The 27,964-nt window shown below is 47.6% G+C and overlaps 1 protein-coding gene across 1 annotated transcript in view; it reads right to left on the bottom strand.

Moving 5' to 3' along the window:
* Nucleotides 1-361: 361 nt before the first annotated feature.
* Nucleotides 362-27,964, bottom strand: part of LOC126526426 (probable ATP-dependent RNA helicase DDX5) — a 33,415-nt gene continuing 5,812 nt past the window's right edge. The window contains exons 2-13 of the mRNA XM_050174341.3: nt 27,348-27,519; nt 25,962-26,058; nt 24,414-24,547; nt 22,109-22,174; nt 18,940-19,081; nt 18,313-18,473; nt 17,453-17,625; nt 14,458-14,503; nt 12,980-13,106; nt 9,196-9,255; nt 3,883-4,122; nt 362-2,813 (exon numbers count right to left, since the gene is read on the bottom strand). Coding sequence (XP_050030298.1) covers nt 2,230-2,813; nt 3,883-4,122; nt 9,196-9,255; nt 12,980-13,106; nt 14,458-14,503; nt 17,453-17,625; nt 18,313-18,473; nt 18,940-19,081; nt 22,109-22,174; nt 24,414-24,547; nt 25,962-26,058; nt 27,348-27,519 — 2,002 coding nt within the window. The 3' untranslated portion in view covers nt 362-2,229. The remainder of the gene's footprint in view (nt 2,814-3,882; nt 4,123-9,195; nt 9,256-12,979; nt 13,107-14,457; nt 14,504-17,452; nt 17,626-18,312; nt 18,474-18,939; nt 19,082-22,108; nt 22,175-24,413; nt 24,548-25,961; nt 26,059-27,347; nt 27,520-27,964) is intronic.

A 27,964-nucleotide genomic window follows, 5' to 3' on the forward strand; every position in this document is an offset into this window, starting at 1 on the left:
TTCGTTGTGGAACACAGGCAGCATTGTTTTTCTGTATGCAAATTGTTAGGATAAAAGTCTGAGCGGAGCGAACCACAATTGCTATGCCAAAAGGGTCTCTTATGTCATACCCTGCACCAGAATCTTAAAAGCTGAACTGCAACTAATTTTGACTTTGGCTAAATTGGTAACGAGTAGTAGATACTACTGAAGCAATCCTGTCAGAGCTGCAGGGCTGGTAATAGACCTTTTCCATAGTTGTAGAGCTAGCTTTCCCATGAGGCAGTGATAAGATACAGTGGCTGGCAAAAACAGCCGTAAGAGGGAGCAAGCTGCAGTGCTGCATTTTGTGAAGCAGCCCGCAGGTGATAAAGAGAGGTAATCACGATGAGAACAATTTATTTCTGCACGAATTTCATAGGTTATACAAAAGGGTTACAAAGGGGCAGCCTGCCCGAGGGGGGATGAACTGACAGCATGTGGATGTGGCTCATTGAAATGACAAGTACTTTAATTCCCAGAACACATGCATGGATGTCATGTTACGAGTACATCATGTTCTATTTTCTCGTATTCACAAAATGTAATAACATGCATGTGGCGATGGACTCGGGCTCATATCTTTGATGACCAGTGAGCACACACTGTGCAGTTACACTACGAGTGGCTAAATGTTGACGGAGCCGGCGACAATGACATGGCAGCAAACATGCTGCATTATGAAATCAATGCAGTTGCTATTACAATTAGTGAGATTTTCTCCCATATTATTTTTTTTCTTTACTGCCAGCAGGCAAGAAATGCAGACATTGAATGGCACCAGGGGTTATTTATTTTGAACTGCTGCTCTCACCACAGGCGAGAAAAATAAACAAAAATAACAACATTGCACTTTGCAAAAACTAAGGCAAGGAAATGCTGTTTCAAACTTGTAAAAGGCTTCTACTATGCAAAGGTAAAAAAAAAGAATGAGAAATTGCTCTTAACAACAGGGCATTTATGACAAATGTTTACAATCGATTTATGCAGTTGTTTACGATACAATGGAAATACGCACCATGTAAACTGGCAGCACAAAAGGATAGAAAATTTTCGCACTTTCTGTCACCACCGAAGTGCAGCCACTGACTGCACCTACACAAAAAATGTAGCACGGACTTAATGCTGAACAGATTGCCCAAATTGTTTCAGACGACACTTTAGCATTTCCTCCAGAAGTCAAGACATATGTAACAGAAGTGACCGTGAACCAGATACAAGAGACAGCTTTTTGTATCCCACAGATATGACAACTTCAGCCACGGCTTCGTCCGTAGCCAGTAGCATCGTCGGCAGAGTGCCTTAGCCATGCGAGAAGAAATCGAAAGGCATTGCAAGAAGCGTACCGCACCCAAGAAGCATTCAAGCTAAATAGTCGTCAACCCTGACAAATATTTGCAGGTTTTCCTGCCTGCCCTTACCTCAAAAGCAGCTGCATCATCTGCCTCGTTAAAAGAATAGCGAATGCAGGATGAATTATTTGCAAGACAGCTGACAAAGTACTTGTCACTTTTCTAGGCAACAAACTTTTCTCTGCGAAAAAATGAAGTGAATAAAGACACCTGTGATAGACCATGCTAGACAAGCATGTTGATTCATTTGGGAAAAAAATGTTGCAACACGCGCAGTGTTCTTTACCCTGGGTTCAGCCGATGCCAGTGCTGCCCTCGAGGCGTGGGCGCCACAGTGGCAGCCACTCTGTCATTTTTCAAAGAATAAATAGCTCCGCTAATGGTGAGAGGCAGGCACACCTACTTTATAATGGGCAGCAACATCATGGCTACCATCACATCCACATAACCGATGCAGTGCCGACCCATCGTAGAGGCAGCTGCTTCAATTCTGGCTAAAAAAAAAAAAAAAAAAAAAAAAAAAAAAAAGAACAGTAGCTCCACCCCTTCCCATCTTGAAGTTACCACTCGTTCCAGGAGTGATGAAACGGTTGTCGTGCTCATGCCCCAATCTCTGTCGACGCTGACTGCCACAGATGACAGAACAGCCAAGCGAGAGCATTTCCTCTGTCCAGTCACAACTGTCTTAATTTTTCGAGTCTTCCAAAAGCACAGGGTACAGATTGCCTCAACTTCACTGGGTGTAACCGAATGCAACACACTGGGGCCACTGCAGTTGTCTAAAATGTTGCACATAAATCTAAAAACCATGAAGTGGAAAAAATAAAAACAAAGAGTCCAGCTCGCAGCACAGCAGCTTCTACCACGCCGCGCCGTTAGTGACACCTGGCGGTGGTGGGGGTGGGGGTGGCGGACCCAGCAGGCTGTGGGCAATCTGCTGTTGTCCAGACTGCTGCTGTGGCTGTGACGACTGTTGCTGCCCGGACTGCTGCTGCTGCCCAGACTGCTGCTGTTGCATGGGTGACATCATGTACGACTGGCCGTTGGGCATGTGCATGACGGGCATCATGTGCCCCATCATGGGCGTCATGGGAGCCATGTGTCCCATGGCCGTCATCCCCATCATCGATCCACCTCCACTGCCGCCGCCACCGCCCATGCCAGACGCGGGGCCAGAGTTGCTGTGAGACGACTGGTGCGAAGACTGGTGCGACGACTGGTGCGAAGGCTGATGCGAAGGCTGGTGCGACGACTGGTTCGAGTTTGAAATGCCGTATCCGTAGTTGCTGTTTGGTAGGTCCGAGTTGTTGGAAGTGGTGTAGTCATTGTTGCCTGGATTGTAGGCGTTGGCGCCTGTGGCGTAGCGGCGCCCCCCGTGGCGGTTATCGTCATCGTAGTCGTTCCTGCGACCGCCGCCGCCCGTAGTGCGCCAGCGGTTGCGACCTGCAATGAAGAAAACAAGAAAGGAAATGTCAGTGCAGCCTACAAGTACACAGTGCTACAATATCAGAATGATGCAACTGTGATAGTTATGCCTGCAGAAAGCTGTGTCTTAGGAATGCGATGCGGTTATTTTCCTCTGTCTGGTCACTCTACTATGCGTCGAAGCACTGTGGTTTCACTCTACTTGCATCAGAAATGCAAACACTGCCACATGTTGGTAACGAATGTGCATGTCACAGGTCCAACATGTCCGACACAACTTCTCCAATGGCGAGTAGTTGTGGCCCGCAAAATAAAGTTCTCCACAAGTCCTCTTTGCATCCTCTTAGGAATCACCAGCTGAACTACAGCAGTGCTGAACTAAATTGTGTGAGCATCAGTGAGGTGCACGTAGCTTGTACACTTCCAATGGTCACTGCCGCTTTCTAGTTTTATTATCGGGGCTACTGCAAACATTTCCTGCAAGTAGCAGTGCGACTTGTTTTCTCTGCTTTTGTTTGCTTAGAATGGCCATAAAATATACATTCCTTTTTCAGTACCTGTAGGAATAAAAAGAAATGTAAGCTATGCATTGAAATTCTTATCTCATCATCACATCCTCATGCATGACACCTCACACCAGCTTCTGCGCACAATATTGTGTATGGCAGTACTGCTGTATGGCAAGTGTTAGACAAAAGGCTTTCTCAGGCAACTTGCGCAGCTTTCCTGGGTACATAAATAAAATGTGCACACAAGCACGCACGCCAGCATTCATTTCTGAACTTTTGTTTCCCGTGCATCGAAGGCGTAATCAGGTGCATCCATAAAGCCTAAAGTTTACAGATGATGCAAGAAAGGGGTCAAGCATGAGCCTTATCACTATGTTCCCGAGTGGTTCACTTGAATTTTCATTGAGTGAGCATGATAATATCTCACGAACGTACAAAGTGGAATGGGAGGCTGTTTTGAATGCCTTGCCATTATTTGTATGAATCCAGGAACTGAACTATCATGCCCAGTAGGCCACTCCAGTAGGCTAAATGAGCACACAGTACAGGAGCGCTGCTGCTGCAGGCAAATAACTCACCACCGCGTCCTCCGTAGGAGCGGGACATTTCAAACATCTCGAACAGCTTGGGGTTCACCACCTGGTTGGCCTCCTTGAGCACCGAGATGAGCTCCTGGGCCTGCTTGGAGTTGCCCGGCGTGAAGAAGGTGTACGCCGTGCCCGTCTTGTTGGAGCGGGCCGTCCGCCCAATGCGATGCACGTAGTCCTCCGAGCAGTTCGGGTAGTCATAGTTGATGACAAACTTGATGTCATCCACATCTGTCACACACACACACATGTTGGGAAAGAGAGGTTGGGGGGGAGGGGGAGCCAAAAGGGAGAGATCAGCGTGCCTCCTTCTCTGTAGTGTGCTACAACAGTGCACCTCTCGCAAGCCGTGTTGCGGTAGAGTCAGTAGAAAAACCTTAGCCTGACTTGTGTATACATACAGCACTGCCCACTCTCTGTATTACAATAGTCAAGACTTTGTGCAAGTCAGCTTCGCAACATGGACACATAAAAATATGGGAGCTAATATGTGAATATTTTACATGAACACATTTCCTGTTATTACTTTTTTGCAGTTTAGTAGTACTGATATTATTTTTAATACATCATAAGGCTACAGGGCCTCACTATGAGACCTCTTTCTGCATGATATTCGCACCCACTTATGTATATGCTCCAAAATTAAATAAATATATACTACTTCATCCAACACTAAAGTCTTTTAATAACTTGCACAACTGAAGCTACAATTGAAACACAAGAAATTGCGGGTTAGTAGTTCAGCTTGTCCCGGCATCTCCAGGTGATTCTTGCATGCCCCCAAAGAACTGAACTGAAAGCAATACCGCAGTGCTAGCTATACTGTGCAAGTTCACGACATTGTGTTGCTACATCCAAATGATTCCTCAGGTGTGTAATGATCATTACCCAACTGTGGAACAGCTAATAGAATCTGCCTCAAGTAACTGGATCATGCCTCAAGTTCAGTCTCTGAACTTCCACGCGAAATATCATAGATATATATGCAACAATGTGCCCCCGTCAAACAATGCTTGCATGTGCACCTTGCCTACTTTTAACCACTTCCCAAGGAAGCTGCAAAATTTCGGTTTACGACTTACCTTCAAATGTGCCTCTTCATCTTTTCATTAAGAACTTAGCTTGTTAATTAGCAACTTGTAACAACAACCTAGGCCTACAGACAGAGCCTTCCAAAACATTCCCTGTTACATGTATATTCATCTGATGCCCACTGTGTAAGTGAGTCTGAAAAAACCACGCTGCTTCAGCAATGTGTGGGGAGCACTTGTTGAAGATATCAAACATGAATAAAGGCAGATCGCCATGCTATCACAGCAGTTATGATGACAGGAATAAAAAGAAAGAAAAAGCAAATGAACATAACAAATTCCAAGTGAAAATTCGGCTGAGTAGCTCTCGAGCTACAATGAAATCTATAAATCTACAGGATGCCAGACACAGCATGTAGCACCATGATCACTTTGAGTTGCTGTTACAGCCTAGGCATGGCTTTCATGTCTCTTTTGTTTTTTCTCCCTCAAAATCCCAGTTGTTAGCTATCCTTGCAACCCTTCACCCAGGACTGATACTGCCACACAACCAGTAATGAACATGTAACATGTAGCTCTGCAGGTAATGTAACATTAGTGTGGTAAGCGCGCTTAATTCCCAAGTTTTGTATTTACCCCTTACAGTAAACAAAGAACGTTAGCACGGTTCCTTGAGCCATAAGCTTTAGCAGGAAACAAACATCAAATGACAAGTCGTCCCTACTCCAAGCAGAGCAAGGTGGGCATTCTTTATGTGCCAAGTAACAAAAGAAGGCAAAATGCAACCCTTACAGACATTCCCAAGAGCCGAGACATGACGGCGCAATATATCCCAAAACAATTACCCGTCTGAATCTTAATGGCATGTCAAAAGTTTAACCTATCTTGTCATGCAATCTGTAATGTCCATTCCAGAGCTTGACAAGCATCATTTCCAACTTGATCCACTCTGAAATGATAAAATCTTGTACCCTGTTTAGTAAAGTGTGGGGCTACGAAATCCAGGATCGACCCTCTAGTATTACCCACTGTGCAAATTTTCCAAAGTTCATGATTACTACACCTTCAAGCTACATTGTGCTACACCAACACGTTGCCTGGTACACAACTGCTGACAAAATAATGTTACTCTGAGCAAGGCTAACTATCCATGTAAAGGAAGTTAAACGTTAAATTCCTACTGTGCTGCTTCTAACTGGCAAAAGAACAACTAATAGTCAATGTGAAAGGCACTTGACAATATACACTGGGCATTTCTACCTCATTTTCTAAGATAGCTGCCTTAATGGTGGTAATACACAGGAACAAATCTACTATGTCATACAACCATGGTGCTCTTTGTTGACATTAACAGTGTAGGGAACATACAATAGACTAGTCAGACACAGAATCAAATTTAATGCTGCAAAGAGCCCCGCATGAAAGAGTTTAAAATGGCATCCAAGTGCGTTTAATGAATGTGGTGGCAACTACGAGGCCTCAGATGGGCCTCACAGATGGGCCTCACAGATGCCAAAAGAATTTAGGATTCATTTGAATGCCCACAAGTGGGCAGCTGCAACTCAACTGGCTCTACACTTGCGCTAGCTGATGTTAACGAGCATTCAAGATATAGCTGCAATATGCCTGCATTACAGCTATGTTACAGTGAACCACAGATAAATACAGGTAGCTTCACTTAACAAGCTGAAGCCACGTCAAGTCGAAATATGATAAACCCCAAGAGTTGCCACTTCCCAGGAAGTTTACGACGTTTAGGGACCTATGCAAGTTATTTCAGGGGAGGCTATTAGTGTTTTTACTATTTACTTACTGCTGTTACAGGTGTCGCTGGCCTCCCACCAGTTCATCCAAGTATAGGCAAACCTCATTCACAACATAATTGCCAATTTAGGTATTTCTGCCTAAATCGATCTTTTTTTGCCGAGTGGCCGAGGTGGGCCTTCGTAATCCAGTCCAGCACTGAGGCCAGTGCAGGTGACCTAGCGTGGTGCATAGTGTGCTGGCAAGGGACAGTTAGAACACCTGCCCTTGGGCTGTGCGATGTTCTTCCCATTGGTGCAATTAACAAAAGCACGTGCTGCTTCACAGGGCATACACAAGTATATTTGAGCAAGTTTGACAGCACCAAAAGACTGGTGCCCCGGTAGGAATAGAGAAAGCGTCGTAAAGCAACACAATCATGAAAGTGGTTAAGAAAATTTGCAGCAGATGAAACAGGGCAGCTACGTGCTCAAGACACACGAGCTCTCAGTAATCTGCCAATCTATGCACACAGGGTCAGCCTGAAGACATCGACTGGCAAAGAGCCTTCAAACCGCGTCAAACTGCTAAGTTGGGGAATCTTAATGTTCATTTGGCAACGTCACCAATTGTATTTCACTATCGAGGTAGACTTCTGCCAAAAGTTCTTGTTAAATATGTTTGTTATTAGCAAAAGCCGACAGTCACTACACTATGCCGAGATAATTCAGAGGCGAGAATTTTTGCCACCTGACAGCCAAACATACGATGCTGGTATGTGCAATACGAGGGCACTTTACAAAAGCACGCTGCCACTCTAAAACCTCAGCCACATTTGCACCGCACACTGGGCTTACAAGTCCAACGCTCCAGCACACCATGCCCCACGCGAGAACAGCCACTCTGTGCCCAGGCCTGCAGATGCAGCCGGGGGTGTCCCCGAGTGAGAAGCCCGCGTTGTCATTACCTGTGGTTTCCCGTCCTCAGCGTGCGGAGGGAGGCAGTCCGGGGATCGGTGGAGAGGCACCCGCCACAGAGACGGCATACAACTCGACACAGCAGTGGCGGGAGGAGGGGCTTGGGTGACGCCGGCCGTTGCATGCCCCCCTACCTGCTCTGTCGTTGTGCGGCAGCAGGTGGGGCCTGGCCTCGGGGGGGTGGCAGGGTGCGGATGCTCCGCTTCACCCCTTTGCCGTGCCGCCCCCTCCATTTACGCCCTCGCCTCTACGTCGCTGCTCTCCACACCTCACCGCTGCCAGCCAACGCACGCAGGCATTGCCAGGCATTTTCCTCTCTCTTAGGAAGCAGTCTCATGCCGAAACCACAGGTAAGGGGTCTTCCGGTCTTTCTTATTGTTATGTTTTTAAGCGGGAGGGACAGACCAGTAGGTGCTCAAAGCCTGGTCCCCATAACAGCGTTACAACCTAAGCTGCAAAGTGTTCGGAGGGGCATGTCACACTCGGCCCACGACTCCAGAACTTCAGGTTCTTTGCCAAGTAGGCACGACCTGTCAGTTCTCTGGAGGCCTCTCACTGGCGCCGCTCCCTTGAAGCCAGGCCCAAGGGCAGAGTAGGCCCTTTAGGCCTACGTCAGAGTAAAGCCTGTCCCGGTGGTGTTCCGGGTCACCCCTCGACAAGAGGAGGTGGGCGAGAGTGCCGGGACGGGCCGAGCTTGCATAGCCCCGCCCACCAGTGTGGGGCCGGCCCAGGGTCAAGGGCGAAGCGCCGGCCCCATCTCCTCGCTTCAAGACGGTGGTGGCGATGCCCTCGGCAACCGTCAGGCAGTGGGGTTTTCGCGGGCCTCATGCATTTTTGTTTCTTTTTTTTTTTATCTTTAAATCTGCAGAGCGGCCGGCCGGGCCGGGGCCCGCCCACGTGACAAGTGGCGGCGGCGAAGGCTTTCCTCCCGAGTCTCCCCGCAGCGCCGCCTGGCGACGGCGGGGGGCGTGAGCTCCGTGGTCGTCTCGAGTAAGTGTGCGCGCCCGCGGCCGTAGGTAGCAGTACACACAGAGGCACCAATATGCGCAATTGCGAGATCATCCCATCTCGCTCGCTCGCTTCTGTTTACGGTGCCTCTGAAAGAGAAAGAGACAAAAAAATATAAAAGAGCCGCTTTCGAAACAACCACGGGGAGGAAAAGGCCCTGCCCACCCCGAAACACGCGGCAGCGAAAGGACAGTAATAGAGGCCACCCAGTTTTAAAATTTTCAACCTGGGCACAGCGTGTGCCTGCCGATGGGAAGCCACAATGAGCTGAGGCGTGCCCCGAGGCTATGGGCCACCACCTGTGGTGCCGCCCTGTGGGTGCCCGACCAATCCGCTCCGCGGCCACGCCGCCAACCCCGCCACTGTCCGCCACACGTTGGCATCTCTCTCTCTCTCTCTGGTGTGAATGTGGCTCGGAATCGTCCAGGCTGTTGCCAGGTTACATGTGGGCGCAGTTGTTTCCTGTGCTGTGATGCGTTAGCTTTGAAGTCCCCAACTCTATATGATCACGCGCTCATGGCTTCACCTGTTCACAAAGTACTCACCCAATCCTCGGGCAGCAACGTCGGTGGCAACCAGGATTGGAGACTTCCCACTTCGGAACTCTGTTCGCGAGAAAACGTCACAACTAAGACTGTGTGCTAACTAGAACAATAGGTAGGCATGCTCTGACTATTCCTACAATTGCTGCCAAGCAAACATTAGGCTAGTTGCACGCCTAAGCTTTTGCCGTTTTGGTGCAAACCTCTGAATGATTGCATAATAGCATTTTAGAAGTTATTGGCTGCTATATAGATGAAAACGCTGTTAACTGCCATTCACATCCATGCATCTTGCTACTACAGCACAGTCAGGTCACAATTAACTTCACTAAACTAGCTGCAACATGTGTTGCCCTTCTTGTCCCATCATTTAGCACTGCAACCATGAAGCTTTCTAAAGTGGTATGACCGAAGTGAACCTTGACCTCACAGTGCATGAACTAATGAGTCAGTGACAGAAAGATTTGGCAAAACTAGTACCGAGCTGCTGAACATGCTAAGCCTGGAATAAAAGAAAATAGGAAAGGAGGGGAGGGGTTGGAACTTCACATGCCTGCTGTTGCAAAACACTAGCTGAGAATGGCTGCAAGTTCGACTAGCTGGCACACTTAGCAATAGCACAAAGGTGGGACTTGAGGACAGCGATATGGAACAGCAGGCCAACTATGCAGTCCCTACTTCTATTTTCAAGTGCTGCCTTAGTACTGTCCTTCCTAACACAAGCTTAACCAACAACCCAAGGCCATATTCTTGGACAATCACTTTCGGTGAAACCAGAGTCCCTTCCATGTTTTCTAGTCACAAAACTTCGCCGTCACGCTATGGGAGAACTTAATACGCTGCTCAAAGCTGCCGGGACGTAATACCACTATGCCTCAAAGCACACCACTTGCATGGTGCGAGACGAGCTGATTGATGTGGCGCGTTCCGAGCACGTGCTGCGCTATTTTTCTAGTTCTAGACTGTTGGCTGAAGTGGCAGGCTGGGATGACAATGTCAAACGTGTTGTGTGCCGGGGTGCCGTTCCGGCTACAAGGGAGTGACCTAGAAGGTGGTATTGTTTTATTTACCAAGTGGCAAGGGGCAGCGTGACCAATAAAAGTGGGCCATACCTTGGCAGGAAAGTGGTGGTTCTAACTTTTAACGCAAATATACGCGTTTGTGCGCGAAACACTTCCGACGCCTCGGACATCATTGCCTACAATTTCGATATAAACTGCAACGCCATGTCCCTAGAGCGTGAAAAGCCAATGCCGAAGCCCAATGCCGTCACAAGGATTTTTGAAGGCCTTCCAGCGTCTCTCGTGAAACCCAAACCTTGGTCCCGCTCATCAACATTTTGACCCCCATGCAAATGACCATGTGAGTTGTCGATATGATTAAAGAGTGCCTACTTTTTTTATTTAAGAAAGATTGTCTGAGTAAGAAAAAACTGTGGCATTGGTACTGTGGCTATTTGTGTTAGTTTAAGACTTGATTTCCTATGCCTTATGAAATGCTTATGCTTTACACTTTCTTGTATATAGAAACAATCGACTGTGCATTCTGTATTTATTGCCATTTGTTTGCTGGTGCTTCCTGCACCCCAATGCATATCTCCCATGTTTTGATGTTCTTTCTTTATGCTTCCTATATCAGCACCATGCTTTTAACAAACTTCTTGCATTGTGAACGGATGAGCGATCGTGATCGGACGCCTATTTGTGTTGTCTGATGATGATGATGTGTGGAGTTTTATGGCGCAAGGGCCAGGTGTGGCCAAAGAGCGCCATTATTTGTGTTGTCTGTATGGCACTTATGTGCTTATATGACGTTTTTGCACCAACACGCTTTATTTCTTTTTCTGATTGAATTTTAAAACTTTTCTTTTTCAGTTTTTCAACCGTGACAAAGTTATCATGACTGGTGACTGGAATATTTTAACCTCTTGCAAAGGGTTGTCCATCAAGAACCAAAATACCAAGTCTCGTCGTTTCTGTGTCAAACCCACATGAATAAGTGCTGGGCTTACTGGCGCTTCTAAATGACTGCTTGCTAAGATAATTGCCTAATTACAGTGCAGTTTCAACTGTACAGATCCAAACCCTTCACATTCACCTTATTCCTATACTAAAAGCCGCACCAATGACATTTAGTAGTGAGGTTTGTCTTTCATTTATCCTACCTAAATCTCGTTCAAAAATGGGTTCGCTTTGCCGAGAAATCCGAAGCGCAAGGAGCAGCTCAGTTTCTGTTCCTTTGTTATTAAACAGTCATTATTACGGAAGCAGCCCTTGAAATAGCGATTACATTGTTTTTATCTCCTGATAAGACACTGCTCACAGTTTAACAGAAAGTGAACAGCCGTGCTTGGCAAACAACCCGACACCATGCGGAACTGAGAGCTTACCTACGGGCGAGTGGGGTGCAACAGCCCAGATGTTTGTCTCTGTTCACAAGTGGCACCACTGGCGCTTTGTCGCGAATGCGCAGTGTCTAATTTCAGGCCAATATTAAAAAGCGGAACCTATCGAAGCGTTCAGACGAACGGCGCTGAGAAAGAAATCTGGACTGAGACCGCCCGGCCACAGCGGCTACATTTCTATGAGGGCAAAATGCAAAAACATTCAGATTTAGGTGCACGTTAAAGGACCCCAGGTGGCCAAAATTAATCCAGAGCCCCCCACTATGGCGTGCCTCATAATCATATTGGTTTGGTATAATCATATTGTGGTTTTGGCACGTAAAAAAATTTTAAAACACATTTTTTTCATGGCAAGCTGTGGCAAGCTGAATGTCTTGAGCGGTGATATTTTTCCCCCCGAGCACTAATTTCACTGCACAAGACTTGCTCAAGCCGTTATTGATGCATGCGGAATGCTAAAAGTACTTACGTGAAAGTAAAGCAGCGGTTGTGGAAGTTTAGAAAGCTAGAATACCGAAGCTGCTCCACTATCGCCTCCTCGAGAAAATAGAGGAGGCACTGGCCCCACACACAACCACGGCGGTAGCAGCATTTACATGGCCTCTCATACACAGTTACGTCTCTAGTGGCGGGCTCTGGCTCTGTATGAAACTAAGACGGTAGTTTCGTGACCAGAAAAAAACATGGAAGGAGTCTGGTGATACTTTCACTTTTGCGAGACTTTGCATGAGCGGCAATGGATGCCATCGGTGTATAGCGTGCGACTGCATTCTTGGCCCAGTGCAAAGCATGCCATCTCGGTGTTGAAAACGCTGTCGAAGGTCGTCAGAGAATACCATTCCTGCTTGCCGACGACAGGCTCGTGCAAGACAAAACTGAATTAAGACCACGGTGCAGCAAGTGCCACCCTTTTCACAAACGCAGCCTAGCAAAGCAGCAGATGCTTCTATGACCGCAGAACTCCAGTCTGCCTGCACTAAATGCCCAAACAGCCCGAGCTCACATGTACAATCTTGGCCTAACAAATGCAGGTCATTAAAGGAAAACCCCTCTTCCTTTCTTTGCCACCCGATGGCAGGCAATGCCGACACACGAGTCGCACGTTGGGGCAGTATTCTCGTGCGATCAGGTTTAAGGAAACATTCACTTTTGCCAGATTTCACGTAACTTGGCACGTACGATGACAGCTGGCACGTACGATGCCAGGACACGCAAAATCTTGCAGAAGCCATCGTATCCCCAAATTTCATCACATGAGAATACCACCAAAGGAACTCTCCCACCTCACAACCCTTGAAAGCTTATCCAGGGATGAGCCATGCGATTTGGGCACACCGGGCAGGCAGACCGGTGAGATGGCGGTTGTTGCCAAGGCAGACTCACCTCCAAGCACCCAGTCCCGTTCTGGCTGTGACTTGTCACCGTGGATACACATGGCAGGCCAACCATCGCGCCTCATCCTGCGCGTCAGCTCGTCCACCTTACGCTTGGTCTCGGCAAATATTATGGTCTGCAATGTGACGCATGGAGGCGGGACGCTCACGCAACGGAAAGGGGGATACCCAACTGCACACTCTCTGTGCTGTTCTCTCTCTCGGAGGGCTCGCAATGTCGCAGGGCAGGGCACGCAACTGTCCAACACGAAAATTCAGTCTTTGATGAGCCCTTAACAAAGAGTCATTTCTCAAAGACACCTTCTTTTTTTTCTTTTTCTTTTTTTTTAATGCCTCTTCCTGCATAACTGGAATCTGCAATGCTCGCCTGTGGAGCTTTGGGCAACTCTCGCTGTAAAATCCTTGCAATGATGGTGAAGTCTCTCAATAGGTCTGCCACAGCAAAACAGAAGTAGGCTAATAATAGACATTATAAAAAAAGGTGACACTGTCGGCCCCTCTGTGGAGCGACTTCGTCTCTTTTGTGAATCGTTCATTCCACTGCCACATTTGCCGCGACCAGATGCAGCATTCACAAAATGACTTACGGTATGCGCTCAGGCTAGACCGTGAAGGCTCCTGCCCTGCGACATGACAAGCGCACGGTCGTTGAAGCTCGCTGGACCGAACGGAAGCGCTGGGGGAGGGGGGCAGTCGATCGCGGACGCGTTGGTCTTGCGATGATTGGCTCTCTCTACAGCCGCCGGTTGTGAAAGCGGTGCCTCAACCTCGAGACACCCCCTCCCCCACGATTCTCGCTGCCTCCCGCGGCTACAAGGACAGAGAAAGGTTGGAGCACTGACACCGCGTCATGCATCGTGCAGAGCAAAATTTTGACACGACAGCCTCGCAATTGAGTGTCTGGGTGATCAGTGAAGACACCCAGAACATTTCTGCTAGGATGTTTGAAGAGAGCAAGCAGTCTTTGCTGTAAACCACGAGACACTGACCTAGCACCTCAGCGATACATTTTTGTTGATTACACACTTGAACTGTGTTGCCTAAAGTCCTATGCACTCCTGTTATATCAACAGAAGGTTTACTGCAATAAGTCAAAGCATGAGCATAACATCAAACTGTCACCGAGAACAATCTAGAAAATGGAAGATGGCCTGGCTTATACGAAGCATGCCAACCACAACTACAGCAGCTGCGGAGCTTTATCCTTCTCCAGAATGAAGAGTAAGTTCTGTGCAAGTGTTTCAGCTTTGGATTTCTAAAAATAGCAAGTGGACCGGCTGTGAACGAATATCTCCACAGCTATTTCCAGAAGACCAAATTTCGGTGCCAGTGCTCGACATTAAGAAAAAATGAAAAAATAAGAAAAGAGAAATTAAGAAAGAAATTAAGAGAGAGAAATGAAAGGAAAGGGAAAAAACAGAAAGTTCAGAGCGCGACCTGCTGCTTACAGGTTCGGCAAACACGCACCTTGTTCTCACGCTCGTTCATAATTTCCTGCAGCAGCTTGAAGAGCCTGGAAAGAGTAATGCTAGGTCACTGACCCGAACCCACGGTAGCGATGACCGCCTCTCCCGAGGCACATTGCAGACCACATAGTCAGTGAGAAAAATGAACAAACAAGGAGAACACTCCAGCCATGGGGAACAAAACTGTCTTGAGTAGCTTTTGGCATTGCTTTAACCGTGGGATGTGAGCAAAGAAAAAAAAAAAGAAATCATGGACAGTACTGCTTGATGGCCAAACACTTTATGTCAGCCATAAATATATGCGAGAGGTATGTAAAAGCAGCTAGGCAAATGTGTGTCAGTCATTACTGCAAGAATATTGCTCCAAAAACACTCGGCATCATGTTTCTTCAATCATAACACATTCTGAAAGAGGCGTTGACTACAATTTATTTAACAATAAACCACTGAGCCCCACTCAATCATTGGTGTTAAAACCTGCTGTGCAGGTAAAAATTTCAATATAGGTAGTGTTAACCATTGTTCATAACAACAATGGGATAAAAAAAAAAAACATGTTGTATTCTGTGCAGTTCCTGTAATGGGAGCCATCAAATTATCTGCCACCACATTAGGCCTAACCCGTGCTTAATCACGTGTGCTCAAAACTGAAGTGTGCAGCCGTGATAGGCCTAACAAAAGGCTTCAGAATGTAACGCTCACAACTGGAGTGCCCCCCTTGAGAAATGACGAAGGAAAAAAAAAAAAAAAAAAAGGTTTGCAGAAGAAAAATGAACTGCCAGTAGTGGCAGACTGGCTCGTGCTCGAAAGCGTCCATCTTTTGAGAGGGTAAGGCCGGAGGGCAGGCCTCTGCAGCCTCCCTTCTCAAAGCACAGTGCAGAGGGCAAGCGCCACAAGTGGTGCTACGGGCCAGTCCGTCACGCCGAAAGCAGGCGCCAGGGTGCAAGAGCCACGCAATCGCTCGCTCGCGCGTGTGGGTGTGGGAGGGTGATGGGAGAGAAAGAAAAACAACAGGCAATCAACAAGACGTGTCAACACATTCAGAGCTCTCTGTCAGACATCATTGGCAAGGCAAGCTCCACATAACGCACGAATACATACACGAAGAGACGGCATGTGCAGAATGCAACATTAGAGATATCCAGATTAAAGAGGGCTAACGGCTGGCGTTCTGCTAGCGCAAGCAGGCCGCTTGGGTCCCACCAAGAACCGAGCAGAGCTTCCCTAATCTGAAACATTCTAATGAAATAAAACAGCATAATGAACAGTACCACAGAAGCGTGGCTACTAGAATAAATGTCTGCCGGAACAACCAGTTGCCATAGAAGGTGTTTCCGAAGACGCAAAGTGCGAAGCTTCAATGATGCAGTGTGAATGTTCCTTCTTGACATAACGTGCTTCCATGGACTGATGTGCACTCCCACCTATTTTCCTAAAATCTCAATCTCCTTCCCATACTGCCTCTTTGAGTATATACTCCCATGTTTGTCCCTAGAATAGAATAACTAAATATCACTGCCCATGTCGTCGTTTGTGTTCTCTCTGCTTTGCACTAGTCTCTGTGGTGGTAAATGTGTCCTTCGGTAAGCACTAACTAGGACAAGAATGAGTTCCTTTCCAGTTCCACATGTCTGGGGGCACATAAAGCAGACGATGGGAACCTCGCGCAGCCAACCACAGCACGCGTTTTTGGTCACGTGCGCTAGTCAACGAATCGGATCGCGCGTTCGGGCTTTTTTTCTCCCCGGATTTCAACGTCACTGGCGTACCGACGGAGTCACTTTTGGCGGGAAATTAAAGAAGGAAGGCTCCTCTTTCCAACGAGACCAAGATGGCTGCGATCGCGCGCGTAGAAAAAGAGCTACGCGCCGCGATAAAAAGGGCTGTTTTTGCGCGGAATACAGCTCACAGTGATGTTACAAATTGATATTGCGGACGAAATACTCTTCCCCGAGATTCGAAACTTGGTGAATGAAAGGAATATTAGCTGTAGATATCGAAAATTTCGTTTTCAAAAAATCGATTTTTTCGCGATTTTTTCGCCGCAAGGAGCCGTGTCCCCCCTTAAATGCCAATTGCACACTTCTGCCACCTACTTTCCTACCAGACCACACGTGTCTGTGATTTTTTTAACATCTCCAGTTTTCACCACATATGCACAGTCCTGTAGAGTATGTAGGGAAATGCTCATTTACGAGTGACCCATTGATTACTACCCAGATGAATGTTTGGACCTGACAAGTCTGTGTGTACCAAGTTTAGTTTTTCAGATTTACACTGAATTCCGTTCTGGATGAATTCAGTTAACTCTGACATGCTGCTCCCAAGACCCAGACATTTTGTTAACTAGTAAACTACAGATACAGAGCACCTCTCAAAGGTCAGACTTTGGGGTTCTCAATCTTGGTGAAGCAATCACCACGTAAAACCAGCAAGCGCTGAAGAAGCTACGAAATGCCTAGCCAATTGAAGCATTTAGCAATTACAACAGAGGGTTAAATATGAATCACAGCCGTGACGCACCAAGTGTCACCGAGGGAACTCCTCTTAAAAGTACAAAACCAAAGTGCCGCTCATGCTTCAGCTGTCGCCTGAAGCAAATGCAACTAACATGGCTGCCAAAGAGGGCTCAGTCTAAGCACCTTCGCATCTAATGCTTATCTGCAACTGGTACCAAATATCTGACAAGGCGTTTCCCCCCAACTTATACATTCCGTCTTGCTACCTGACATGCAGCACTGAATGTACAGCCAATCACGAAAGCCTTTGGAGCATGAAATATGTGACAGAGTTACATTTCCTTGTAACTTTGCCCCTTGGCCTGAAATTTTAGGCGACGGATGTGGTGGCCCACAATGTGTTGCATGCGACTAAACTCTGCTTCTTTTCTCTGATTCAGCGCTCCGTAAAACGTTTGTGCACGTGCGTACATCCACGGTGGCTGCTGCCTAGCAATGTGCTGGAAATATGGAACAGTGCATGTGCCAGCTGCTCACTTGGTGTCCTTCTCGGACTCCTGGCAGACGTCGATGATCTGCAGGATGCGGTGGTTGGCACACAGCTGCAGCGCCCCGATGTTGATCTGCACGTACTCCTTGAGGAAGTCCTCTGCCAGCGAGCGCACCTCTTTGGGCCAGGTGGCGCTCCACATCAGCGTCTGACGGTCAGGCTGCGTGGCACGGGCACGTTGCATTTAGCAGGGCAGTACACGTCCCAGGGCAGACAGTACAGTTCTAATGCACTGGGGGCAACAAGCCCCCATGCAACAAATCGAACGGTGATCTACAATAGCCGACAGGAACTGGAGGTGCACACCACAGTGGCACATGCACCAGAAAGAATTCACAAACTTAGCGACTTGCTTTTGTCACATTGGACACTACCCTATACACTCCCTTTTAAACTTTCGAACAAGTAATGCTAGCACACACACACAACGTTACCAAACTCGTCACAACATGTGTTTGACAACTTTCACTGTGATCCAGTGAGGAGCATCACATTTTCCTCTGACTTGCTTATTTGCAACACCTAAGCAAAACAACTTCATGGATTCAAGTGCACTTGATGAATACTTAAAAGTCAATATGAACTCTGCCCACAAAACTGCACTGAACCTCCCTCTGCTTACTCTCGTAAAAATAGTTCCCAAGTCATGCCCACCGTGACATCACGGAAACGAACAAGAATGATCGGCCGACACCTGCACACAATCTTTCTTCGACCTGAACTGCAGTGGATTTGCCACTGAATTCTCAGGGTGTCACTGACCCCAGATGCTTCAGAATGACAAATCCGGAATTCACCACGAAGTCGTTCCTCCGCAATCGGAAAGTTCGCAGATGCGCCTACGCACCCGAATCTGCTCGACGATCTTGCGTATCTGCGGCTCGAAGCCCATGTCCAGCATGCGGTCCGCCTCGTCCAGCACCAGGTACGTGCAGCGGCGCAGGTTTGTCTTGCCCGCTTCCAGAAAGTCGATCAGACGGCCGGGGGTCGCTATGCAGATCTCCACTCCTGGGAAAGAGGCAGAGGGCAAGGGGTGGCGCGTCGGCACGACAGACCAGGGAGGGGGCGGCAGCGGCCCCACCTAGCACAGTGTTGTAGCAGATGCAAAACAGATTTGTTTTGTTTTTTACCACGAGCCAAGGAAAGATAAAAAAATCTCGAAGCTCTATTATAACAGACAAGCAACATGCATATCAGCACACTGCTTATTCTGCTATCACATATGGATATGCTTTTAAAGCGAATAGCTTTCCCAGTCTCTTTCAGCCGTCTTTGTGGCTCGTTGGCGGTCGAACTCGGCAAAAGCATTCGTTTGTTCAGGCAATTCACTTACACTGAGCATCATTGTCGATGGTTTCGGCACAATCTATTTTAGAATGTTTACGAATGTCAGAGGTGCCGTCATGGGCTCGACGCTCTTGCCCCGTACTTATCGAGACTTTTTCTTAGGCTCGAAGGGCACGGGTGCACTCACCCCTCTCGAGGTCACGGATCTGTGGTCCCTTGGGTGCGCCGCCAAAGACGCACGTGTTGCGGATGCGGGAGGCCCTGCCAAACTCCGCCGCCACCTGCTGGATCTGCTGGGCCAACTCTCGCGTGGGGGCCACCACCAAGGCCTGTGTGCGCGCAACCACACCATAGCACAAATTATGTGTGCTGCTGTCACGTTTCCACGTGGAACCACTTTATTCACCCCACCGGCATCACATCCAAAGACACAGGGGCCACAAGAAAATGCCAACATGGCCCAGCCGGTGGCCCAGCCGGAAATCGACCGGTGGCTTGGGCCAACTACACGGAGTGAAAAGTAGGCAGATGCCGCTGCGTAGCTGTCAGTGTTGCCAGACTCGAACGTGTCTTAACAAAAAAAGGATATACATAAGTGGTTCTACTACTATACTACTATTTCATTCATTATTATTTTGTCAACTGCCAAGCAATTGGGAAAAAAAGATGCATGCATGTGTTTACAAACTATATGTACCAGTGTGTGTGTGCGGGGTGGGGGGTGGGGGGGGGACAGCATACATTTCTTAGCTTGCCTCGAGGCAAGCTTTAGAAGCCTTTTTGTGGAATAGACGCACAACAATGGTTTAGCTTTAGATGCAGCCCACAAGCAGCTGTGAAACTTGGAGCAGCCAAGACTAACGAGCAATATTTTGTTTTTTATATCACAGTGACCCTTCTAGCGACTGCTGTTGATTTTGCTTGCTTCGGGAATTTCTCATCACGTGCTTAAAGCAAGTACGGTCGAATCGCAATAATTCGAACTCGAAAAGCGCCCGCTGATTCGCTCAAATTAAAAGGACTCGTTTTTGAAGTATTCGTCCACCATAGCACGATATACGAATGGTGCGAGTTGCGAAATATCACGGCACGCAAGCACACAGTGAGCAAGGACCATGAAACTGCCCACACCGGCGAACACTCGCTTCCTGATAATGGCAGAAAACAAAAAAGTTTTGGCCCGGCGCCAACTCAGCCCACTCCTTAAACTTTCGTTTTCTGGAGGGAGGGCGAAGGAAGCGTAGTTGCGAGGAAGGGCAGGAGGCAAGCGGATTTGCTTTCCCCCCAGCCTGCTGGATGGCGCTAATTACCTCTGCCACCTGCTGCCACAGAAGCAGCAGAGTCGCCGAGGTCGGGACTGGGCCTCCACTGCTGCTTGCCTCTGTGTGCTCACGTTTTTTTTTTTTTCTCTTTGTCTGCTGACAGATCAGAGCTGTAGTTACCTTCTGCGTTCTTAGCGCAAGCCATGTCTTATCAAGATGACGAAGTCATTGCCACTTATCATAATCATGCTGGTGTGCTCCCTTCTGTTGCGGCGTCGCCGTGTTTGAAATACAAGGAGAATGAGGTACTGGGTGTCGTCTTAACGTCCTTGTATTCAGAGTCTGTCTTGTCGTACAGAATCGGATATGGCGCACTGACTCCAACAACCTTTCCATAGGGACTCCTCAGTTTAGATGTGTCGTAAAAAAAAAAACAAGCGCAAACGAGACCGACCAAGCCAACCAGAACAAGCTCTAGCGAGAACTGATGCGAGCAGACGATAGCACGAAACAAGCAGTCCTGCTGAACCAGATGCCAGTGCGAATAGAGCGGTTGGGAGGGTCCGTGCGACACCATTTTCCCATGCGTATGTCACTGTAAGGGCCACTCTTACTGGTCTCCTCTGGCGGCAAGCAGGCCGAAAAAAATCGGCCAAGGACCGATCCCTCCGCAGAGCGCATTCTTCGATCATTTGAAAGCAGATGAAATTTCTGCCACATTTTTCATACTTGGCATTGAGGGGTCTCTCCTAAGCCTTTCCTCTATGGGGGGGTCAGAGCAATGCTGGTCGCATGATTTGGTGTGCTGATGAGAGCATTGTCGGAGAGCGGGATGTTCAAATTAACCGTTGCAAATGCTTAGGCGCTCCAATTGCGGGGCATTTCGCCCCGATGGTTTACACATAACTTTGATAGGACCAAGGCTTCAGTTCGAATATACAGTCGAACCCGACTATATCGAATCCTTTTACATCGAACTATACTATATATCGAACAATTTCTGGACACGGTATAGTTACGAGTATATATAGCAAAAATTACGCTTACATCGAACAAAAATAGCAGTGACTCCCGACATATAGAATGTCGGTTGGCAGAAAGTGCTCCCGGAAGTTGGCTTTCCCTCGCGGCGACGGAAAAACTCGGCGGCGCGGCTCCAACAAACTGGTCTCCTTAACGTGACCACGCTGCCTCGGACGAGCCATCGACATCCCCCTGCTAAATATGATCCTGGCCCGCCCGCAGCGCTTGCTCAGACAGCCAATCAGAGGCTCTTGTGCTCTCGTTGTGCAAGACGCCGAAAGATGCCGAAAGTGCGAGTTGTCTTGCTGCTTTTCTGGCTCATTGTGTGCGTGCTATGTGGGTCTTCTCCCACAGTGTTGCTGTGATGAAGCGCCTTCGTCGTGAAGCTCGAAATCATAAATCGGGTCAAACGCGGTGAGAAGTCGGATATCCCCTCAGCGTACAAGATTCCGAGGAGCACTCTCATCACGATCATGAAGAATAAGGGGGAGATTAGAGCTAAAGCAGCCAAACTCGCGACCCGATGCCTGTGGCATGCACCGTGCACTAGTCCAGTGCTTCTACACGAATGCGGAAAGTTGCGGCCATGTGGAAAAGTGCTTGCGTCGTAGGTAGCGAAATTGCTCCAGCAGAAGAAAATATAGGACTATTTCGTGCAAAACTAAGCTAGTTTCATTACTAAAGTAATTTTGTAAATGGAATGTGCTTTTATGACATCCAATTATTTAGCAGGCTTATATTGAATTATGCTCTATATCGGACTGATAGGCATTTTTTTGCGAATTCGTTATAGCCGGGTTCGACGGTACTGGAAGTTCGACCTAAGCGTGTTCGAATTAACGAGAATCGACTGTACCCCACTTGCACCACCAATAGTCTAAAGCTTTGGCGGCAGATGAACTAAACATTTTTACAAACGGTATTTTTCGAAAAACATGATGCAAAATTTACAAAATTATATAACGAGCCCTAATGCTTGAAGTTCATGAAAAATTCGGGAGAGTTGGCAGAAGTGGCAATGCAGCACAAGCGTGCGTCACTTTTAAAAATTTCGCCAGGCAGTTCACTCACGATGGGGCCATCACCACGCTCCAAGTAAGGTTGGTGGCTGATGTGGAGGATTGCTGGAAGGATGTACTGCAGAGAGAGAAGGACGAAAGACATCAATACGTGCACACACACGCAAGCGCACGCACACACACACACACATGCGGTGATTACGAAGATACTACTATCAAGGACCATTATTGCCACAGTGAAAGTGCCCTGGTTCCAGAGCATGACTTTCACCTTTTGAATATGGAATACAATTAAAACTTGTAATTTGCATCTTACTAAGCTATAACATGCAGCTCTTGTTTAGGCTGGGAGCGGTAAGGCGTCTCCTGCCAACAACGCTCTTTCTTGAAGCAGACTTCTCGTTTACTTGGCCAACATCGGACCATCATATGGCATGGCCAAGTGGTCGGTCCCGCATCCCAGCACTCGAACACTGCACTGCTTAGGTTCGGCGATCAGACGAGAACTTGCATACTCGGCATGGCACGACCCAGTGAGCTTCAGAAACTAAACTAGCAATCTAAATTTATACTGCGTGCGGTGAGAGCGACGAATGTGCTGCCTACCTGCCAGATTAGTGATTTTTGCAAACAAACACAGCACACTCCACATAGGCACTAAGGAGGAACACTGAACCAGTTTAGACTGATAAAATATTCTTCAAGAACTTCACCTTCGTTGATTTTTCAGAATAGGTAGATAATCAGAGGAGAAAATGATGGTCTAAGTATCATTTATAAATGTTGCGCCGAAACCACAGGGCCAGTATGTGAGTGTGATGCCAGGAATTGCGAAGTACAGTCGCCGACCGTTTATTCGGACCTCACGGGGACTGCGGAAATGTCCGAATAAACAGGTGTCCGAAAAAGCAGATTAAGAAAAAAAAATGAAATCCTTTATTTCCACGCACTTATTCGGGCTCTGCAGTAGGCTTGAAGAAATCGTGAGTGCGCCGTTGCACGCTGTTCCGTTTACGCGCAATCAGATAAACCTGAATCTCGGAGAGGGTCGAACGGTCACTATAGGCGGCTGAAAGCACAGTCACTGCTTGTGCACATTCCGCATGCGACAGCAGCGTAGCACATGGTGCGTCATCTTCCGACTCGGAGTCATCGTCCGGCGGTGCAGCATAGAGAATGGGTGCAGCAGAAACCTGACGAATGATCTTGCCGTCGTCGAGTTCTGCGCATGTCAGTACAGCAGTGTCAGCACCTGTGAAACTCTCAAATGAGACGGTGTCCGGAATCGCAATGCAACCACTGCGCAGGTCTCAGCAGAACTTTTTCCGCGTCAGTAGGGAGCACATCGGAAGGCGACAAATCTTAGGCCCCCCGGCACCCACACTGTCGGCGCCATTAGACACTTGACGCGATGTTTCCGTACGCCGCGTTGGAACACCGAAACCTCGACACAGCACACAAAGCAAACACTATCGTGCCGACACCAGTCGCACAAACGAAAAACGCGGCCTGCTCGCATCGTCGTGCGCGAAAGAAACAAATCAGCTGCTGGATTGTCTTGACATGGCTTACTAAGCTGAAACCGGAACTGCTGTACGCCCATTCTATCGAACCAAGCAGAAACGATGATGATGAGCGGGGATTTCCAGTAGCGCCGCTTCGTGGGGCAGCAAGGAGGCTCCGTTCAAAACAAAAATGGCGTTCAGCAAGTCGAACTATGCGCCGGTCAGAGTCGGTGCATGATGCCCTCGGTCAAGTTGACTCAAGGAGTGTCCGAAAAATCAGACGAGAGGCTGCAAGGTGTCCGAACTTTCGGCAGTTGTTATACATTATGGTCTATGGGGAGAACGGTGGTGCCGCGAAGCTGACCGAATAATCGGGCATGTCCGAATTTTTGGAGTCCGGAAAATCGGTCGGCGACTGTACTTTTCGCATTTCGGCCGCTGTGGTTCTGTAGGGGTTCGTGTAACTTCCCAAGTTCAGTCTATGGCTCCTTTAGAATACAATGTAGTCTATATTAAAAAAAAAAAAAACAATAAAAACACACACGCACACACGTCATCAGGCCAGAGCAGGCAGCTTCAAAATCTACGAAGGCACAGCAAGCCGGTCGGGAATTCCAAGGCAGCGTCGGCACTTGTCTTTCGTTTCTGCGTCTATTCTGGCTCACCACACGTCTTATCGCAGTGAGAGCAGCTTCCTTTTTTGATACAGTGGAAGGGTAATTTACAAATCACGTTTCTCTTTAGCATTTCTGAACATTCTCGCACATCTCGGCAAAGCACATCCGCTTCACTACATTCGTCTCAAGAGACAACAGCCCGTGCCCGTGGGAGAATTCGAGGAAGAGCCCTTACCGCGAGCGTCTTGCCCGAACCGGTCTGAGCAATGCCGACCATATCCCGTCCGCTGAGGGCGATCGGCCAACCCTGTGCCTGAATGGGAGTTGGGGTGTTGTATTGCGCCTGACGGATCGCTGACATGCAGAAATCTGAAAGAGGGGAAGACAGGAGAGATCAGCAGGTTTAAACCACAACAACCAAAGGGAGTATGGGGTTAGCCTGTTGGTTTAGGCTTGACGTAATACGAGCGCCAAAGATGATGGCACGATATTAACGTGGGCTACTCGAGCACTGGACTGTCAACTGGCATTTATTCAAAGAATTTGAAACTTAGAAAGTACCAGAAGCTACAGGGCGCAACAATACGGTCAGGGTCGGAAAGCATAGTGCGTGGTTCTTACTTGTGTTACTACACTGTGTTGTTATGCTGGCAGCCCCTTGTACTGGATGTATTAGTATTTCACTTTCTGTGAATAAATGCCAGTTGACAGCTTGGCACTTGCTCAAAGAGAACAAAGAGAGAGAAAAAAAGTTAGCACTTCTGCTGTCCACATCACATTGTCCTGTTTGCACTGTTTGTACAGTGGAACACAGGTTATAAGAGCCAGAAAACATAGTGCCCTTGGCAGAGGACAATTTGACCTTCGTGAAATTTTTTCAATAGCTGCACTCATGTTTGACCTAACTTGTGGTACAGACAGCAGGTTGTGCGTTTATATGCAAGAATGCAGATGCTGGTCTAAACCTCCTGTACACTAACATAACACTACCATCACATGAACGTCGAAATAATCTTGCTGGTCAGAATTGTGAAATTCCATACTTAACTTCCATTACAACACACCGTGCAAGGCCTCATATTCATTTCACGCCCAAACTAATGCTACCACCACCAGCTGCACCTTGTAACCATTACATGTAACAAGATTCTATCAGTTTTGTTTTTATAGACACTTTTACATCATCAGAGCGCAGGTAACATAGGTGACCTTAGTATAGCTAGCATTTCAACTGTTTACGTAGACAAATGCAAAACAGCTACGGAACCAATATGTCCTCCTTGAGGGTTTCAGTAGAGCCTTCCGCATGGCGAATGGATGGCCAACGCCAAATGTGGTGGCACTATCCAGTATATAGAAACCAAAAGACTTTCATGGCTTTTGCTAGGCCTGGCAGCATCAGAACAGATGGCTAATCTCAACAATGATGACAAAGCAACATCAATATCTGATCCTCAAAGGGAGATAATACTAACCAAAAGATTATTTCACCAGTTAAGTCTTGAAGTCGCGACAAAGAACAAGAAATGAGACTGAGTTCAGATTGAAGCAGGCAGACTCTGCATTGCCAAGTTGTTACACAAGCCATGCTAACCACGAAAAGCAACAACAATAAGTCCAAAAGTTAGCGTGTGTACATAAGCTGCAAAGCTCTTCACAGTGCTCTAAGCATGCACATTCTGGACCCACTATTTTAAAGTACTGGAGGGTTTTGCGTACGCTATGCCAAAAAGTCTTAATATTAAACCAGGTGGTGCTTGTCGGACAACCCCGGGCAACTCACCCGGCAGGTTAGCCTCTTCGAATGTCAGAATGGGGTTGGGAACGTCCTTGCCGCGGATGGTGATGTCGTGCTGCTTCCGGTATGCATCCACTTCATGCTGGGAACAAGGTATGCGTGCGTGGCTGATGTAAAGCAGGAAGCAATAAATATGGAGCACTGTGTGCCACGAACATGACAAGCAGGGGCAGCAGCCCGAAAGCTGCTCCTCACAAGCTTACACGTATTTTGCATTGATCTAATAAAACTATTACCACTACTTTTGTTCTTGTGGCCAAACACTGGTTCATACCTACTACGGGGGATTGTCTTAACAGGCAGTGCAAAATTGACGAGGACACAGGATTAACGAAAAAGAAGCACTAAGTCCGACTGATTTTAATGCAAAAAGTGCTCACGTGTGGTATGTGCATACATGTCAGTATGTGTGTGTGTATACACACACACATACACACACTGGGTGCTTCTGCTAAGACTGACAAAATTTTGGAAAGATCACCTGTGGTAGATAGCAAAATTATAGTACTTGAGCTAGATCACTAAAAGAGGCAGACGTTATATTTGTATGAAAAATTGGAATGCATAACAGAGGAATTACTAAAATTAACTACTTATGTTTTTGACTCACTACCTTACAGCACATATTGCAATTTACAAATTGTAGTCAGTGAGACTGCAAGGCATATCCACTTGGAAATATATATATATAGGCTGTCTTGACAGTATACACTCAGTACATACAGAAGGAAAGAAACACACCAAGAGAGAGACATTACACCACCACGCATCGTGCACTAGACACCCTTCAGCCATTACTGTCCTTTGCACCCACTAAAAATCTTACTTCCTTTTCAGTAGACGAAATCTTAAATGCGATAGCACAGGCCGTGTTGTCACACTGCATACCTCACGGCCTCTACTATCAAGCGACAACACTATTCTGGATCACAATGTACTATAGTACAGGATTTATCAAAATGTGGTTGGCACCTTCACTCGAGGCAATGAATTGCCAAGAGCCCACCTGCACCTTTTTGCACCTTGCCTTCATGCTTTCTTACACGTTCATTGACACAATGCTCCATCTGCCAAACAAAACTCGCGTCTCTTCAATTGTACATGGTCTCATAAACAACTGCGTTCTCATCAATTTCACACTGTTACCACAGTTACCACAATACCTTTGTTTAACAGGGTTAAATGAAATGGGGGGAAAGGAAAGGAGCTATAAAAATACCAGTGCAGCTCTCGGTTCTATTTACGTCCTTGTGCACTGTTCCCTCACGAATCCCAGTCTTCTTGTTGGCCCCTTTGCATGGCGATCACTATGTGCAAAACCCAGAAGAGCACCACCAGCAGCTGCTGCAGCTGCAGCCCTTGCCTCCTCACCTTGGGCCTGTGGGCAGTGGTGGGGTGCTCCTTGTAGAAGTCCTTCTGGAAAGGGGGCAGCCGCGACAGGTCCCACTTGGGCTTGCGCAGGCGCTCGCCAGGCTGCCTGCCCTTGAGGCTACCGCGTGGGCCGTCGTCACCGCCTCGTCCCCAACGGTTCATGTTGTCCCTCCTGCACCAGCCGTCCAATGTCGCTTGCTCATTGGCTTGCTCGTCGTTGGCCTAATTAATGCCCACTGCAGGACGACGGCCTCCCTCACCCACACTGTTTTGCATTAGCCGATTCCACGGTATGCCAGCACCCATTTCCTCATTTTACCGCTCCACCTGGTTCTCTGCCATCCCCAACTAAAGTTCCTCTCTCTTGGCACCCATTCCACAATTCCCTTTCCCATGCATTACATGCTCTTGCAGAACCCATTTCTTCCTTTTCAGCTAGAATTTCGGCAACCACCACTTGCTCTATTGTCCACACTGCTTCTCTCCAATTCTTTTAATGCTAAGCCTATAATTTCTTGTACAATTGCTTGTTGCACTGTCTTTATATAACTTCTTCTCAAGGTTTCTTAGTTTCTTTTCCCCTAAACAAGCCTCCTGTATTTTTTTTTTCAATGCCT

Source organism: Dermacentor andersoni, chromosome 8 (assembly GCF_023375885.2).
Source record: "Dermacentor andersoni chromosome 8, qqDerAnde1_hic_scaffold, whole genome shotgun sequence".
Lineage (NCBI taxonomy): Eukaryota > Metazoa > Arthropoda > Arachnida > Ixodida > Ixodidae > Dermacentor > Dermacentor andersoni.